Source organism: Alosa alosa, chromosome 20 (assembly GCF_017589495.1).
Source record: "Alosa alosa isolate M-15738 ecotype Scorff River chromosome 20, AALO_Geno_1.1, whole genome shotgun sequence".
NCBI classification, from domain to species: Eukaryota; Metazoa; Chordata; class Actinopteri; order Clupeiformes; family Clupeidae; genus Alosa; species Alosa alosa.
In genome coordinates, this window is record NC_063208.1 from 20421683 (window position 1) to 20437944 (window position 16262).

General features: G+C 40.3%; 2 protein-coding genes and 1 long non-coding RNA gene across 8 annotated transcripts in view; 2 read left to right on the forward strand and 1 right to left on the reverse strand.

Moving 5' to 3' along the window:
* The window catches only part of LOC125285169 (ectonucleotide pyrophosphatase/phosphodiesterase family member 2), a 29063-nt gene extending 18267 nt beyond the window's left edge, over positions 1-10796 (reverse strand). The window contains exons 1-19 of the mRNA XM_048229463.1: positions 10708-10796; positions 9662-9950; positions 8656-8752; positions 8201-8353; positions 7784-7909; positions 7468-7528; positions 7146-7243; positions 6674-6753; positions 6288-6407; positions 5983-6038; positions 4116-4181; positions 3578-3650; positions 1954-2062; positions 1558-1680; positions 1374-1405; positions 1135-1262; positions 685-760; positions 500-587; positions 147-316 (exon numbers count right to left, since the gene is read on the reverse strand). Of these exons, the coding sequence (XP_048085420.1) occupies positions 147-316; positions 500-587; positions 685-760; positions 1135-1262; positions 1374-1405; positions 1558-1680; positions 1954-2062; positions 3578-3650; positions 4116-4181; positions 5983-6038; positions 6288-6407; positions 6674-6753; positions 7146-7243; positions 7468-7528; positions 7784-7909; positions 8201-8353; positions 8656-8752; positions 9662-9679 (1674 nt within the window). The 5' untranslated portion in view covers positions 9680-9950; positions 10708-10796. The remainder of the gene's footprint in view (positions 1-146; positions 317-499; positions 588-684; positions 761-1134; positions 1263-1373; positions 1406-1557; positions 1681-1953; positions 2063-3577; positions 3651-4115; positions 4182-5982; positions 6039-6287; positions 6408-6673; positions 6754-7145; positions 7244-7467; positions 7529-7783; positions 7910-8200; positions 8354-8655; positions 8753-9661; positions 9951-10707) is intronic.
* On the forward strand, positions 9859-11631 carry LOC125285170. Of its 2 annotated transcripts, none has more exons than XR_007191994.1 (3): positions 9859-10015; positions 10105-10430; positions 10751-11631. It is a non-coding gene; the product is annotated as an uncharacterized LOC125285170 (long non-coding RNA). The 2 variants fall into 2 exon arrangements; XR_007191993.1 differs by having other exon boundaries at positions 10773-11631.
* Positions 11632-14919: 3288 nt separating this feature from the next.
* Positions 14920-16262, forward strand: part of LOC125285276 (collagen alpha-1(XIV) chain) — a 67214-nt gene continuing 65871 nt past the window's right edge. For 2 of the 5 annotated variants that reach the window (XM_048229645.1, XM_048229647.1), the window contains exon 1: positions 14921-15581. The gene's annotated coding sequence lies outside the window, so the exon portion shown is untranslated. Of the gene's footprint in view, positions 15582-16262 lie in introns of all 5 variants that reach the window. The other 3 variants (XM_048229649.1, XM_048229648.1, XM_048229650.1) reach the window with 3 other exon arrangements.

The window sequence follows — 16262 nt, forward strand, 5'->3', positions numbered from 1 at the left end:
GTGTGTACAGTATGTGTATGGTGGGGGTGGTGGCAGAGAGAGAGAGAGAGAGAGAGAGATATTTTGCTTATGTTTGCTAATAGCCTACAAGTGTGTTCAAGAGTGTTTGATACGTACTGAAACACACTTTTACCACACTCACTGACCTCATCGTCACAGCTGCAGCCCAGGTCGTAAACGGCAGCGGAGGCAGGATCTAAGGTGGAAGGGGCAGTCACCTCCTCCGGCATAATGGGAGTGTGTGATGGGTTTCGTAAAATGGCATTTAGACTGCCATGAGTCCCATTGTTGGGTGCAGGAGTTAATCCAAGAAGATCTGGAAACACAGTACCATTGCGTCACTACCACAGGACAAATAATACTGACTTGTAAAAATGTTTGCGCAAAATTCTGGGGTTTTGTGGATGAATATGAGGTAACTGATGATAGGGTAAAAGACCAGTGCTAAGGCAAACAATAGAACAAGAGAACTTCACAAGGAAAAAACAATTCAGCTCACCACACATGACATTGTAGAGTTCAATGTTTTCAAAAACTGGCACCTTTGTCTTGAACTTGAAGCTAGGTCCATAGCCCATAAAGATCGTCTGTGGTTTGGAAAAAAGAAGTTTTAACATTTTCCAAGTTTACATTCACAAACAATGATTTTTTTATAAAATAGGTAGAGGAAAGAAAAACCAGTACCTGCATACTATTTATCTTATTATCAAAGCCGTGGTCTCCAAAAAACCCACATAATCCCTTTGGCTCTCGAAATTTGCTAAAAGGGAGAAAAAAGTGTCACCTATAATTAACTAATTATGGAAATAACGAGAATTAATTAAAATCATAATATATTTTCAATTTATTTAATGTATCATTACAACAAAAAGTTGCAGTGATACAAATTCAATATGACCATGTTTACTTTATCTGTGTTAGCATTCACTTGTTCACTGGAGGTGCAGTGAATAACTACAGTATTAAGTGGTTATTCGCTATAGTGTACACACTGTATAATATTCATAGTGTGTACACTACATATACATAGTGTAGTGAATAATTCAATTAACAATGCATCTTTTGTCTACAGATGTTTTGGAGAACTGGGGCCTGTGTTTACAGAGCTGATCCCCAGAACTCTGTAGCACAGACCTGGCGATGTGCCATTTGCGCTCCATCAGGAGGTGCACGTCTTCGATTCTGCGGTTGTTGGCATAGTGAAGACGCTTGGGAAGGTGCTGTTTCAAGTAAGGCTTAAAGTGCTGGTTTGGCATCTTACACTGAGAACAAACAAAACAATACAAGTTCAGGTTGTGGTTGTGGTTTTTCCAGGGAAAGCTAAATAACTGTTATGCAGGCAGGATTTTATCCCTTATTTGCAGGCAACATACCGTGAGGTTTGCTACAATTTCCTTAGGATCATCTGGAAGAGTTTATAAACAAAAGTCATTAAATGAAATCAGTCATTAATCACCTCAACAAGAGAGCACTTGATTGTAGACTGCTAAGAGTAATTTAAAATGATCACAGAACACCAACAGTGACAGTTTAGTAGTTATTTGAATGTGAACTGACATGGGGCTGTGCGGTTCTTTGGCCGCATTCTTCCAGAGGAGCCATGGATCAGATGGAAGTCATCCACATTAAGAGAGTAGGAGCTCAGGTACTCAGTCCGGTCACAGTGAGCCTCCTCCATCCCTTTTTGTTAGGGAAAACAGAAATGATCAGTGAGTCTACGTAGCCTTAATTAACAAGTAACGTTACAACTTGTATATGAGTTACACAAATGCTGCTGGCTTTGAAATAAAATATAATAAAAACAAACATTACTGATCTGTTTCATTACCACCAGCAGTGTGCCACGATCTGCCAAAGACCCTTTACATTATTAAGAACTTTCTTCAATTTGATCACAATACAAATATCCATCAGTGCATGGATAAACATTTAGCCAATCATTTGCAGCCATACCGTGATCTCCCACTAGCATGAAGTTGACACAGCGATGGATGTTCATCTGCTTGAGGCCGTTCATCAGCTGCCCGATGATGTTATCGATCTCCCTAAGTGGATTATCCAGCTAAATTACACAAAAAAGGGAATGAATGACAGTCAGTTCCAGACCAGAGGTGAAGTATGTCAAGGTTTGGTGGTCAAAAAGTCTGGAGGTTGTGGTTAACTGTTCAATGCCCTATAACATTACAGTTTTTTCTGAATGCTTAAACACATTTTTTGTAACTATGGCTTTTTTTGCAAAACTCTACACACAAATGGCAAAACCACTCACTGAGTTTGCAAAACTAAAAGCACAAACACTGCTTTGCACTCAGTTTGCAATTTTGTAACACACACTTTGCACAACTGTAGGCACAATGGCTATTATTTACACTATTTTGCCAACTCTCTGGCACACTTTCTCATGTGAAAACTGTTTTAGATAATTAGTTCACTTTGCAATCAGCCTAAGCACTATAAATAAGCCACAGGTAATGTACAATGGGTATGATGGAGTGAGCAGGAAGAGTGGGAAGAGAAAAAAACAGACAAAAAAACAGTGTACATGTGGGGATATTGTCATGTCAGGCCTGGATACGTCATTCCAGAATATATTTTTCCCGGTGCCTTGGACTAGGACATTGCATGTGATGTAGACAGAATTTTGAGAGAGACGACCCGATGTAGACTGATTTGTTTTGTCTCAGTGAAATGCTATTTTGTGTTTTGACTTCAAAAAACACACTTGTGTTTGTTTTTATGTGTGTAAATAAACACTAGTACTTGAAGTTGGGATCCCTGTATGTTTACAGAACTATGACAAAAGTATGACCTCAAACTGACATAGTCTACCTTGTGCACAGAGAAAGCAAAAGCCAGATGTGTTTTTTATTCATACCATCAGTGTGTTGTTGGCACATTGTGTGCTTACTATTGTGATGGCTTGTGTTTACTGTTAGATACGAAAACACCATTTTTACGAAGGTGTGAAGAGTTACAGTAAGCAAGGTGTGTTAGCTTTTGCAAGAGAACTACAATGTTTTGCTTATTGGGTGAGAGGTTTTGCCATTTGTGTGTAGAGTTTTGCAAAAAAAGCCATAGTTACAAAAAATTTGCTTAAGCAATCAGAAAAAACTGTAAGCAATCAGAAAAAACTGTAAACTGGTGTGATATATACAGTATACTGTATGTCCCTTCTACCCTTATACATTTTCCCCTCTCAGCGGGCTACTCTTTGTTAGTAGATTGACAACATCATGTTGTGTGTTTATATTCTATCTGCCTACATGATTCTGTGTGTGTTTGTGTGTGTTTGCGTGTGTGTGTGTGTGTGTGTGTGTGTGTGTGTGTGTGTGTGTGTGTGTGTGTGTTTGTGTGTGTGTGTGTGTGTGTTTTTGTGTGTGTGAGTGTGTGTGTGTTGTGAGTGTGTGTGTGTGTGTGTGTGTGTGTGTGTGTGTGTGGTTGTGTGTGTGTGTGTGTGTGTGTGTGTGTGTGTGTGTGTGTGTGTGTGTACAGTGTGTGTGTGTGTGTGAGTGTGTGTGTGTGTGTGTGTGTGTGTGTGTGTGTGTGTGTGTGTGTTGGACGATTTTGGGGGGCTTACCTCATTGCTGAGAGGACCAAGACGGTGGCCAAACGTGTCCGGTTGTTCTGAGTGCACAGCATAAACATATGGCCTGCAATTTCACACAATTATGTTACTCACACACGTAAGTACGTATGTGTGTTGTGTGTGTGTGTGTGTGTGTGTGTGTGTGTGTGTGTGTGAGAGAGAGAGAGAAAGGTAAGTATGTAGAGAAAAAGCAATGCCTGTATCACAGCAATAAAAAGCTTCAAAAGCCTAAATTCCACTTGTGCTGTTTTTCAAAAGGCTTCAATCAATTCAGTTTTATTGCATGGCTCCCTCTCTCTTAAGTCACTGCTGTGTCCAGATCACAGAAAACATAAATCTATCAACCGTGAAAGTGAACAGCAATACTCCTCTAGGGAGCTAATGGCTAGCTCCTCTAGCCAGAGCCAAAAACACAAATCAATGACAATAAAACTTGAGTAATACTGTGATACATATTGCACAACCAGAACAAGAGTTGAATGTTGCTTTGCTCACACAATGTACAAAATCCTACTGTCAGATGTAATACCTTTCTTCCTCAGGCAGGTGGAGCCAGCGCAGTATGGTTAGTATTCTCCTCTCCAGAGGAATAACCCTGTCAGAAAGAGCAGAGGTAAGACCACATTTTACAGTCTGCTCAACCCATAAGCCAGTTTACTGCTATTCAGATAGTGTAAATGGTTGTAACAGGCTATGTATGTCATCTCTGTTTTTCCAATGTAAGCAGTTTTTTGTCTGTATATTAGTTTATGTACTGTAGCAAGACCAGTGATTCTTGGAAAGTGTGTGATGTGATCAGCATTTTCTAGGAGACAACCTTTGCTGATTTAGCCTAAGTGTGACAAACTTCACACAGACTACAGGCTATGCTAAGACCAGCATCTTGTGCTTGTCTGTAGTGGTTTTAGTCAAGATATTCTCTCAACATAACACCACAATTACAGGACTGGTGGACAGGGCTGCACAGGGCAGAAACCACCTAATGACTAGGGTCACAAACATGAATCCACTCACACAGTGTAGCACGCTGAGATTTGCAATCACTCTTGTCTCTGACTTTCCCAACAGTAAAAGTTTCTCTGTAAATAAATAGTAAATTGCTTTTGGACATTTCATATTCGCTTATAGAGGAGTTACTTAGCCCTGCGGTTTATTCTTTATTAGTTTGTAGAATTGTAGGCCATTGTAGTAAATACCTCCAGGCCAACACTAATGCCAAAGCTACTATCTAATAAAGTAAACTGATTGAATCTAAAGTAGAAGCTTCATTAAAAATCCATTAAAGTATAAACAAAGTTTTAACCAGATAAATGAGTCAGAAGGGGTTAGGAGGCTCTACTCTACTCTGAATTACTTAGAAGTGTTTCTTAGAAGTGAAATCAAAAATGTGCTTATAGTTCATTTTGGAGGCTATAACACTACCCTGCAGCATTGGATTAGCCTGTTATAGACCATGATGCTAAATCTGGCATTAATTTCCCACGGTTCCTTATAGATAGGATAATTTACATCAACAATAACACTAAGACCTATTCATAGAAATTCCTGTAGTTCTGATCATGATACTGACATTTATCACAACACATTTTTAACACCTCTGGAGTCTGCAGTAGCCTACCTTGTTGTTGCTGTACCTTTCCAACAAGCAGATAACTAAAAAAAAATAAATTCTCAACAAAACAAAAAACTCAACAACATTCTCCTACACTTAAACTTTTCCTACAATGTGATTACAATTACATATTTCACCTGGAATGACCACAGATATATCAAAACGTCTTCAATCCTGTCAATGTGGCTACAAACAACCATTCATTACAACCTTCCATTTACTTCGATGTATTGTAAACTCAAATGTAAAAGAGAGATACACCAACCAAGGGCAAGCTAAACTGAGAAAACAGATGCGTCGGTGTGCGTGTGTGTGTGTGTGTGTGTGTGTGATGGGGGTTCTCAATTGTTGCCTCCTGCTTCTTTAAAATGTGTCGACTAGAGATAACACATCTTGCTTTCTGTTGCACCACGAAGCCAGCACGACACAATGCTAACAGAGCAAACGTCAACAGCTCCAAAGCCCACACTGGCCACTTTCACAGATCAATGGTCCCTCAGTGTGTCTCAGTGTGGGGGGCTATTGTTTGCGTAGACGCCTGGGTGGGTGGATCAAGAGACATGTGCTTGTTAGGTCATGTGTATGTAAATCCGTCCTGACTCCAAGTAGCATCCATCGCCTCAGGGGAGAGAGTGTGGTGGATTGATTCAGAAACTGCCAGAGATTTCTAAGTGATTCCACATGAAAGAACTGCAATGATCCGATAATTGTTGGTGGTGGTTTTTACTTTAAATAGATTGAGTTGTGTGTAATTGCCATATTGATAAAAAAAAGAAAAACTCACCATGGCCAGAAGAAGGTTCCTGCTTTCACTCCCTGCTTGACAGAAGTGATCCAAATCTAATAAAATAAGCATTGCAGGCAATAGCCTTAGGACATAAGCACTCAACATAGGCTTCAACGCTCTTATAAAATGTACAATTACATAAAAAAATGTAATAAAAAAAAATTTTTAAAAGCACAGTGAGAAAGCATAATGATTCCCCTGAGCATATTGTGCATTCATTAGGTCATGATTGAAATGGTTTGGCCTGACTAGGCCGGGTTTGATTGGTGCTCTGTACGTTCTGATGCTAAAGCTTTACTCACAGGTTGGCCGCCCCACCACCGATGGTTCAGTTTCTCCCTGCCCTTCAGATTAAAGTTGGCGTCAAACACAGGGTCATGCATGGAGTTACACACTATGCCATGAGACTCTGGATACAGCCCCTGAAAACAAACAATCAATCAATCTAACAAAAAAATAAATCAAGAACAAAAGGACAAACAGTACATTTAGAAACAAAAACAAAGTGCAAAGAACTGTGATGTGTGGTTACGGCAGGACCAGACATGACGGCAAAGATTACAGCTGACAGCCATGAAGAACCATTTTCTTGTTGGCACTTGAAGCGGTGAATCAGAGAGCTATTCTCAACTTGTGGGTGTTCAGCTTGAATAATTGAAGAAACATGGGCTGGGCAGAGCACACCTACCGTGGCCAAGCTGTATAGGTTAGGGAAGGTCTTCGATGGGTACATCGGCCTCATGTGGGCAGCGTGGGTGCCGCATGTTCCTGTGAAGAAATACAAAAAGAACTCAGTTCACCTTTATTTAAGAAATAAATAACCACCAGGTTTGCTGTTCTTATTAGCAGCAGCAGTCAATAGTGCTATAGATAATGTACATACACACAGGTATACAACAGAGTCCAGTAGGGTTTCTCATATTGTAGAAAGCCTAATGTTAGACAGTTCACACAGTGTGTTTACAGTGCATTCATTGCAAACATACCTGTTGTACATTAACAAAACAATAGACTGTTAAAGGAAGCATTTCAAATAATGATTTTCTTGTGATTGAATTGCATGTTTTCTAGCTAAATTTCTATTGTTGTCCTGTGGCATATTGAGAATTGTTTATGTTTTTCTCATTTTTCTTCAGATTTCCCCCTCAGTGTATACTTACTAAGTTTCTCTATGTTTGGAATGATCGCCTTCCCTTTTTTCAAGTATGATGCACGGAAGCCATCCAGTGACATTATGATAAGAGGTGGACGTATGAATCTGCACCCCAGAGATCCGAGACCAAAGGTAAGAGAGGGTGGATGACATTAACAGTGACAATAAGAGCCTTAGAAACAGCTCCGTTATGGTAGAAAATAAGCCAGAGTAATGATTTCATTATCTAATTTGAATCAAATATTATCAAATTATTGACATAATGTACCAGAATATTTGAGTGAATTGTCACTTATTTATTCTAACACTGGCCCCGCACATATACTCACCCCGCTGGACACTGGGGAGTCTCAATCTCCTCGCAGTCTCCTTCCAACCATGTTGTTTCACCTGACACCATGGTAAACACAGGACACACACTGAGCAAGCAGAGTAAGCAGCTATATCCCATATTCCATCCTGTCTGAGGTCACACATCCTTTGCTGTTATATACTCCCCTCTCTCTACAGAGTTCAGTTTGTATATGGGGCACCTTACATCATTGGGATAAAGACTACTTTGCCTTTCACTGATGACAAACACAGAATGTTTTAGTGGTTTGGGAGTGAGCGTTCACTGAGTGACTAAGACCCCAGGCCTCTCACCTTTGCACGTGGCCTTGTAGTTGGTGCAGCAGTCTCCATTCTCCACGCAGTCGTTGGAACAGTGACAAGCATGGTCTTCGTTACGCACCTCTCCACAGCGGTCCTCTGAGCATTCGAAGCCTCCAGCTGGCAGCAAAAGACGCAGAGCTGTCACTGCATCAATCAATCTATGAGGAGGCCAAACACTCCCCAGTAAAGAATTGGGCAATACTGTTTGGCAGGGATTGCATATGTTGGTGTACTGACATGCACTATTCCTCTCCCAGTGGGCCTCCAAAGTGTGGTGCATAGTGGGGAGCACTGTTAAGGTTATTTGGAGTGTATTTTCACACACACACACACACACACACACACACACACACACACACACACACACACACACACACATATAACACACACACACACACACACACACACCTGTTTTCAGACAGTGCTCATCAAAGTCTTTGCAGCAGGCGTAGTAGGTCTTGCAGAGGTTGTCACAGCGACATCCCGGCGGCTCTGCCTCCGCCAACTCGAAGCACCGGCCTTTACATGATCCAGACGAACTCACCCAAGGGAATTCTTGGGCTGCCATCAAAACAGAAAACCTTTTAGCAGCATCGGGCTAAGTGCTCCAGGGCCAACACTAAGGCCTTCAAACACAAGCAGGCTATTGCAGAACAGTGCCACAATCTGGGACTAGTGGTGCAGTTAAATCTCGAAGCAGCCTTATATAATGCTCAGTTACTTAACCATCTACCCCTCCATCTATCCCTACATTGTAGACTCTCTCTCTCTCATGCAAGTTTAATAATTGTATTGCTTAACTTCCCAGAGGGATACATGCACACACTTAGCTTGTGTTTAAATGAAAATGTTTACTGTCTCACTGTTTGATTTCGAAGGTCCATCCACATCTTGCCCAGCTTGAAACACATATCCCCAAGAAACTTTGGTTCCAGTCAGGAGTGCAGAGACAATTACTACCTATTGAAAGGAATGTAGGTTAAACTGAAGCAGCTGCATTAAAGACATTTGTATGCAGTTTCTGGGGCCATTAACACTTAATAATGTGCAGAAAAATAGGCTACATTAACCTGTTACTGTATATCATCTAATGCCTGGTAACTAAGCAGCTTCTGCAATAATGATCACCAACAACACTTCCAACTATTATTTCCAAATGACATAAACTTCTATTTAACTAACACAGGGTCAAGTCAGAATATTGTAGTGAACGAATGATACAGGAATATCCTCTAACAGTCCTAGTACACACCTCTACTACCTCTGGATTTTAGATCCATGCATCCACAATTCATCCAAATGTAGCCTAATCCATGCCGCAAAATTATCCACATCATCCATGGCTAATTTTCTTGTCACTCCAAACATGTACAGATTTTTAACTGTTAGACCATCCCAAGCCATCCCAATACACAAAATATTGTAGGAACACAACACATTTCATATGCTTCACTAAATCAATTGTATACATTTAAATCCTCTGAGAGTCCATTAAATGGGATTAATGATTAATTGATTCGCCTGCCGTTCAACTAAGGCAAATAAGTGGGGACGGTGCTTCCACATGTCTTCTCCACTATATGTATCATTGATTCTTTGATCATGTGTCAGAAAGTTCAGTTAACATGTCATATGAATCCACATAGGCTATGCTTTCGAGCTTGATTTACAAGGAATAAACTAATTAAAATATCGCAATCATAACAACAACATTGCAATTGACCCCAATCCTTTTTGCATTAAATCGTTACAAAATAAAGGTCATAGGAGGTGCTGGCTTCAACACCGGCATAACCTAGACACACAAGGACATTGCGGCACGACAAAAACATGCTGAATTTTCCTCTGCCATACATGATCTCACCGTACCAAATTTCCTAGTAACATGTTCCAAAACCCGTATCCTCTTGGTTCATTCCCAGTGTATCGGCAATCCGAGCGCCACTGCACTTCTGACCGCGCAGATCGAATGGTCAGGGCGTGGGGTCGGCGCTGTCGCGTTGTTTACCTTGCACAATGTGCGCTTTTCTGCAAGCCAATGCGGGTGAAGTAATGATTACAGCTGCCCCCTAACACAACTGCGCTATTCGTGATGTGATGTTCTCTAAACAACAGTCAGCATTAAACTATCGACTCTCCACTCCTACGCATGTAGACTCTGGAAGGGGAAAGCAACAGAGAGAGAGAGAGAGAGAGAGATTCAGGATGTAACGCTCACTCAAGGTCATACATTAGAATAATAGAAAATAATTGTTTTTTGAAAAAACTACCTTAACATATTGTACATTGAGAAAGTTTGTTTTATCCAACAGGTCCATGACTGATCATTTGGAAGTTGCAACTGTTATCAACAGCATCAGTGAAGCATTTCCATTTCAATGAGGTTGACTCAATTGGAGAAACAGTAAAGCTACAGCAAAGACCATCTATGCAAAGACATCTTGGACATTGCCATTTCAAAATGTGTTGTATTCCCCTAAATCTATGGATTAATGAAGAGCATGGCACTATGAGCTGCACTAGCAGTGTTGTTTGCAGAGCCTCCAGCGATGTCACAACATTTGGGAAAAAGTTGCTCAACCCCATGCTTTCAAGGCTGTTCCAGTAGTATTTGGGTACAACCAGCCCCCTCACATAGGTAAAATTGTAACATCTGTTTACTTTGATGCATAATGTGTAGGCACAGAGTTAAGTTTCTTTAAAACACTCACAAACTGTACAGTAGCTGCTATTTAACTGCTGAACAGCTTATCTGGATTATTTGTGGTCGACATCTGAAGTTACTTTACAAACTATAAAAGCATAAAAGCCACACAACTAAAAATGACCTGTAGTAATCTGGAAAATTAGTTTTATCATGATTTGCACCCCTCTGAGTTGTATCTCAAACATAACTTCACCACACTAACACTTACCTGTTGGGCCTCTCTTACTGGAACTACTGCTTCTCTATAACAGTCCAGTAATTCCCTCCCTACAGTACCCTTTCAAGGAAGCAGTTGTTTGAGGAGCACCAGAACGAGCCCAGCCCTGATGAGTAGAAGGCGCCGAGGACAGACTGTCAGTTGGAGGGCATGTCAGCTCTACTCCATGTGCCGCCTGTGCAGTGCCCCTGGCATGGATTACCCCTGGCCCCCGGCAGCATCCGCTGTTTGACTGGATCACGTCCCACTCTTTCCAGAGGCTATGATTAACAGCCAGATCTGAAAGGGTGCCATGTAGAGTCAGGTTTCATTTTACCTGAGGGCTGGTTTAATTTATTTGCCGAAAAGAGCTCTCTTTCTCTTTCTCTCTCTCTCTCTCTCTCTGCCTCTGCCTTTCACAGTTCCCTTTCCAAACCTCAAACTAAAAATGGCCCCATTCACCTTGAAATGATAAACTATCTGATTGGATTAAGTTGTGTTCCATCTTGTGTGTCCCTTTTGGGCTTGACAAGCTGTCTAATTGGACAAGGCCTTCATTGTTCTACATTTTTGCACCAGAGTGTTGAGAGATCCAGGGCTAGTTTACCCAATTCAGGTACACTTGAGTTTGCCCTTGACTACAGACTTTGGAGAACAATTTGCTTATGTTGAGTCCTAAGTTTGTAACAATAATTTGGTACATTTTAATCTAATGAAGCAAAATAATGTATGCTCTTACAGTTAAATTTACTTTACATTTCAGACTTTACATTTCAGATGCACAAGTCCTATTTTTGTTAACCTACAGTATTTGCCAAACTCTCTCACAACCACACACCTGTAAATGCTGGCATTTCTCCCTTCACCCTCTTGTCAAAACGTTTTGAACTTTATTCAAATAAACTCGTGCTGCCATTGTTTGACAAAAGTCTTCAACTGATGTACTTTGACCAAAGTTTATACAAATATTGACTTCCTAAAGTGCACACCAAGCAGAAATCAGACATATAACATGGTTGAAAGGGTAGAACTGCACTCTCCTGCTTTTTTGTATTCAGTTTAGTGTTTTGGTTGCCGGTGTCAAACAACAGGACAAAAATCATGGTTTTGTGGAGCGGATTTTTCATCATAGTATGTCTAAAGAAAGGACTCACTTCTGACCATTCCTTACATCCAAGATAGAGATTATGAGAATCCTTCATATCATGTGGCTGAAGTTCTTCTGGCCTCTCTTCGCCACATACAGTAGGGGTCCGGAAACCTCAGAGATACGGTTTCAAACCTTAGATCTGCTATACTTAAACAACAAGGGTCCCACACCCTTGCGAAGAACAACAGCATGGTCTTGTGGTTTCAATAATGTCAATGAGTCTCACTTTTGGTTATTTTGGCTCTACGAAGACCTGGTGAAACTAGATCAACATGGTCATGCTGTGTGTGTACTTGTGTGTAGCAGAAAGCCTCGCACTTACTTTGAACAAACAAGATTATGGTCTTTATGTCTTACAAAAAAGCTTTTGGAAAAAGCTTTTGGAATAGCTTAGACCATTATAAGGAGCTCTTCACCCCACATACTATGAAAATATACAGTATGTGCAAAAAATAAATCATAGTATGTGTGAAACCATAAGGCCACATGTTTCTGTTGAGGTAAAATAGGCTGATGCTCCTTCATTCTCTTGATGTGATGTTTACTGAAAAGTGTGCAGCAAAATCCACAGGCCAGCCCTCCAGCTGTGTCAGTTGTGCAACTATGGTTCCAAGCTCTCAAAATCCACATATAACATAATGACGAGCTGTAGAGAGCATTGAGTCCCTCCTTTTACCATATGCATTAGGGATTTCTGTGAAGGAAAGACGCCATTGTGGAAAGCTACTGATGTAGAAGAGGGGAAAATAGAGGAGTCAGCAACATAACCATACAGTGAAAACATTGTGAAGTACCACACATCTTTATCTGCTGAGCAAGCTAATACAGGGAACATTGCTTGCACATACACACACACACACACACACACACACACATTGTCATAGACAATGTTACTATATGCACGCATGCTCACCGTTTCAGGTTGTGTAACTTTGTGGTCAGTGTGGCAACACTTTTAAGCAAAGCAGAAGAACTTCCTGTTCTGTTGAAAAGACAAACTCTGCTACATACTGTATATCAACAAAAAGTCAGGGCCTCTTCATGTACACATTGTGCATGTTGCATGACTTGCTGTTTCTGAACTCCATTTGAAAAGAAAAGAAAACACAAACTTCAGCTGATTTCTTCTCCCTCTGCTGGTCATAAGTGGATGTGCATAGAGTCCTGGATCCTTCCAGTACCATGGAGTCCCCATCCAGTGAATGCCTGCTGTTTCCCATGTGGCCTACAGAGGGAGACTTTGTCCATACATTTATTTATTTTGTCAAGCCAAACATGTTCGGTGTCGGCGTTTGTTTATGTAATTTAGATTATTATGTTAGGGGTGCTTATGATGTGAAACATCTACACTATCTGAAGAATCTACATCATCTGAAAGACCTGATCTAGTTCATAGCCTTCTACTCAAGTAAGCACACAAGTATGTTACACTGTGACAAGATACAAATGTACAGTATACCTTGTGTGATACATCTGGAACAATGTTTTGTTTTGTTTTGTCTCTTTCTCTATGGAAGTTCCCTTTCTGGACAGTACTGTACAGAGTGCCTGCTGTGCTGCTGAGTATGACATGGACATCTGGTACTGTAAGTACAAAGACATGATGAGGTGCAAATCCTATTTTATGTTACCATGGGGATCAATGTTAGGAAATGACCACTGAACAGATGATTAGCATCAGCCATTCATGAAGCAGCCATGTTGTGGTTTGAAAGTGACCCATGATCCAAATGCTTCTCTTATCTTCTGTGTGCTTTGTGTCCTATCACAGAAGTCAGCCTAAAGTCCACAATAGTACTAACTGTACATTACAGGGCTGTAGCCGGCAAAAATTCCTCATTTGGCCTGTATACTGTAAGATAGTGTTGTAGGCCTATTTGTATGAGGTAGGGATATGGGGCTATAGAGACTGGTGTGAATGATGTCACCACGGTCTAACTCTGGTCTGACCTGATTTCACTCCTGTCCAATAACTGCATGTTGACTAGAGATCATGTATTGATGAAATTACTGTCCTATTATCTGCAGTTGTTTGCTTGCCACATAACAGTCTGCAGATATGAAGCACGCTTTAATTAAAACAAAACAGGTCTCCCCATAACCCCTTTTCTTGTTCTCGAAATTAAGTCACAATTTCAGACTCAGCAGCTAATTAATGCAGTGATGTTGTGTACAGTAAATATGTTGTGTTGTGTGAATAACACAGAGAGTAGAAGACATTTAATGGACAAAGACAGTTCCCTGACCCTGACCTGTTTTCAGTCCAATCCAACTGTTTGATGTTGACCAGATGACACGTATTGATCTGATTCCTTTTTCATAAGTCATTCCCTGATTCACAGCTGTGACATGCAATATGTCAACAGGTTTGCTCTTGTTTAAGGATCCACATGTTCACCGGATATGAGGCATTGTTTCAATACATCAGATTAGGCCATCACAGAAATATCTGACTATAGCTTGTTTGATGTTGTTGTAAATGTTTGATGAGGCAAACACTATGATGAACACTATTTGACTCAATAAGATGGTGGCAGAAAGAAAGTACCACACATTGGCCACTTGAGAAAGGTCGCCACAACCAAATTCGACCAAAAGAGCTCATGCTGCACACAAAAAATTGAAAATGAAAAACATTTTATTTTACATTGTACGAAATAAGAAAACATTCAATCAATCTATTTCACAAAATGTAAAAAAATAAAAAAAATAATAAAAAATAATCCCACACCCAAATTAAATAATTACTAGGAGAGAACCCAACCTTACTACCACTAGTGGCATGATATGTTACAGAATGCCATAAAGCAAGAGGCAGACACTAGGAAAAATCTACCACCAGTTTTCTTTTATTGAATATTTTATCTATTATTTTTTTCTTTCTCCATTGCTACTGTATGTTAGTGTGTGTGTGTTGGGGTAGGGGTGGAGTGTGTGTGTGTGTTCTTTTCTATCTTATTTATTATTATCATTCTCCATAGACCATGTCAATTGTTGTTATTACTTACTTACTTACTTATGTAATTTTCTTCATTACTGCTTTGACAACATTGTAAAACTTAAAGTCAGGCCAATAAAGCTCATTGAATTGAATTGAATTGAATTGAAAGTAACATTATATTATATATTAGTTACAGACAGGTCCTTTTAGCGATGCTTTTGTGACCTGTAAGTATATAACAGTACTATAAAACATGAGTAGTAATTTCAGAATCAGGCCATTTTAAGTTTAAAGTACTGTACAGTATATCAACTAGCTTTTCTTAAGTTATATCAGCCTTAATTCAGAGAACTGTAGTTCATTGAAAGACATGTCAAAAGCCAGGCCTGTTTGCCTCCGGATGTTGTTTATGTGGCAACTGTGGTTTTCCTGGCCACTTGGGTCTCTCTTTATCATGTTATTTGCACCTTGAAGAGAAATGTCCTGTACGCGTGAGCACGTCTGACATCCAATGACCGATGGAAAAAACCCAATGTCTCTCGCCGCTGCCTGTCTGAGGATGAACGATTCCTACTCTTTTCAGAGTCTTATCTCCCACCTTCTGATAGCCTGGCAACAAGGCATGTTGATCCCTCCCACTGCGTGCAGGCGGCTTGTTGGGTGTTTGCCTTCTAGTTTAACATTTACACCAGATCAGTCCACACAGTCCAGATAGCGCTCACCTTGCACGCTCTCTTGGCACTTTCTGTTGGCAAGTCTGTAGGGGGCATCGAAGCATGGGACCCCGCACTGCTCGTAAGTCTCAGGCGCGTACACTATATGTTGATAGTAAACAACGCACAGTAAACATGAAATGGGGCGTTATTGAATTCTATTCATGTTTTGTTGTTATTGTTGCTGTAAAGGCTGAAAAAATGTGTGACTCCACTCTTCAACTTGGAGATTTTTTATTTTATTTTTAAATGATGCTCCTATGTATACATACAGTACTGTATATTTATTTAAAAAGTAAATTGTGAAGAATAAAGTCAGTACTCACAGTACACAATGTTAGATCTCAGCGTGAAAAGACAACATAGTATGCCTTTCCTGACACTAAGATGATCTGGGCTTCTGACATGGTACACATATCATACAGTTCTGTACACTACTGACACGCTGATAAGTATTGTTTTGTGAGACATAGGTAGATACAATAACTCCTTGTTGCCACATGTCAGAAAGTGTTCCTTTGGATAGGCTACAGGTGCTCTCTCCTGATATGGAATCACAAACTGTGTGTGCTGCATACTGTACACTGCTGTCTTTCGGAGAGGTTTTATTTTAACTCAGGGTCACTTAATCGCAGTCTGATAAAAATGTTATGTAACACAGATCACCAATGTGTGGGTAGTAGGCAAATATTAGCTTGCTAGGACGGCTATGATGGCACACAAGGGACACAATGGCACTTCATAAAGATTTCAATTTAGGTTT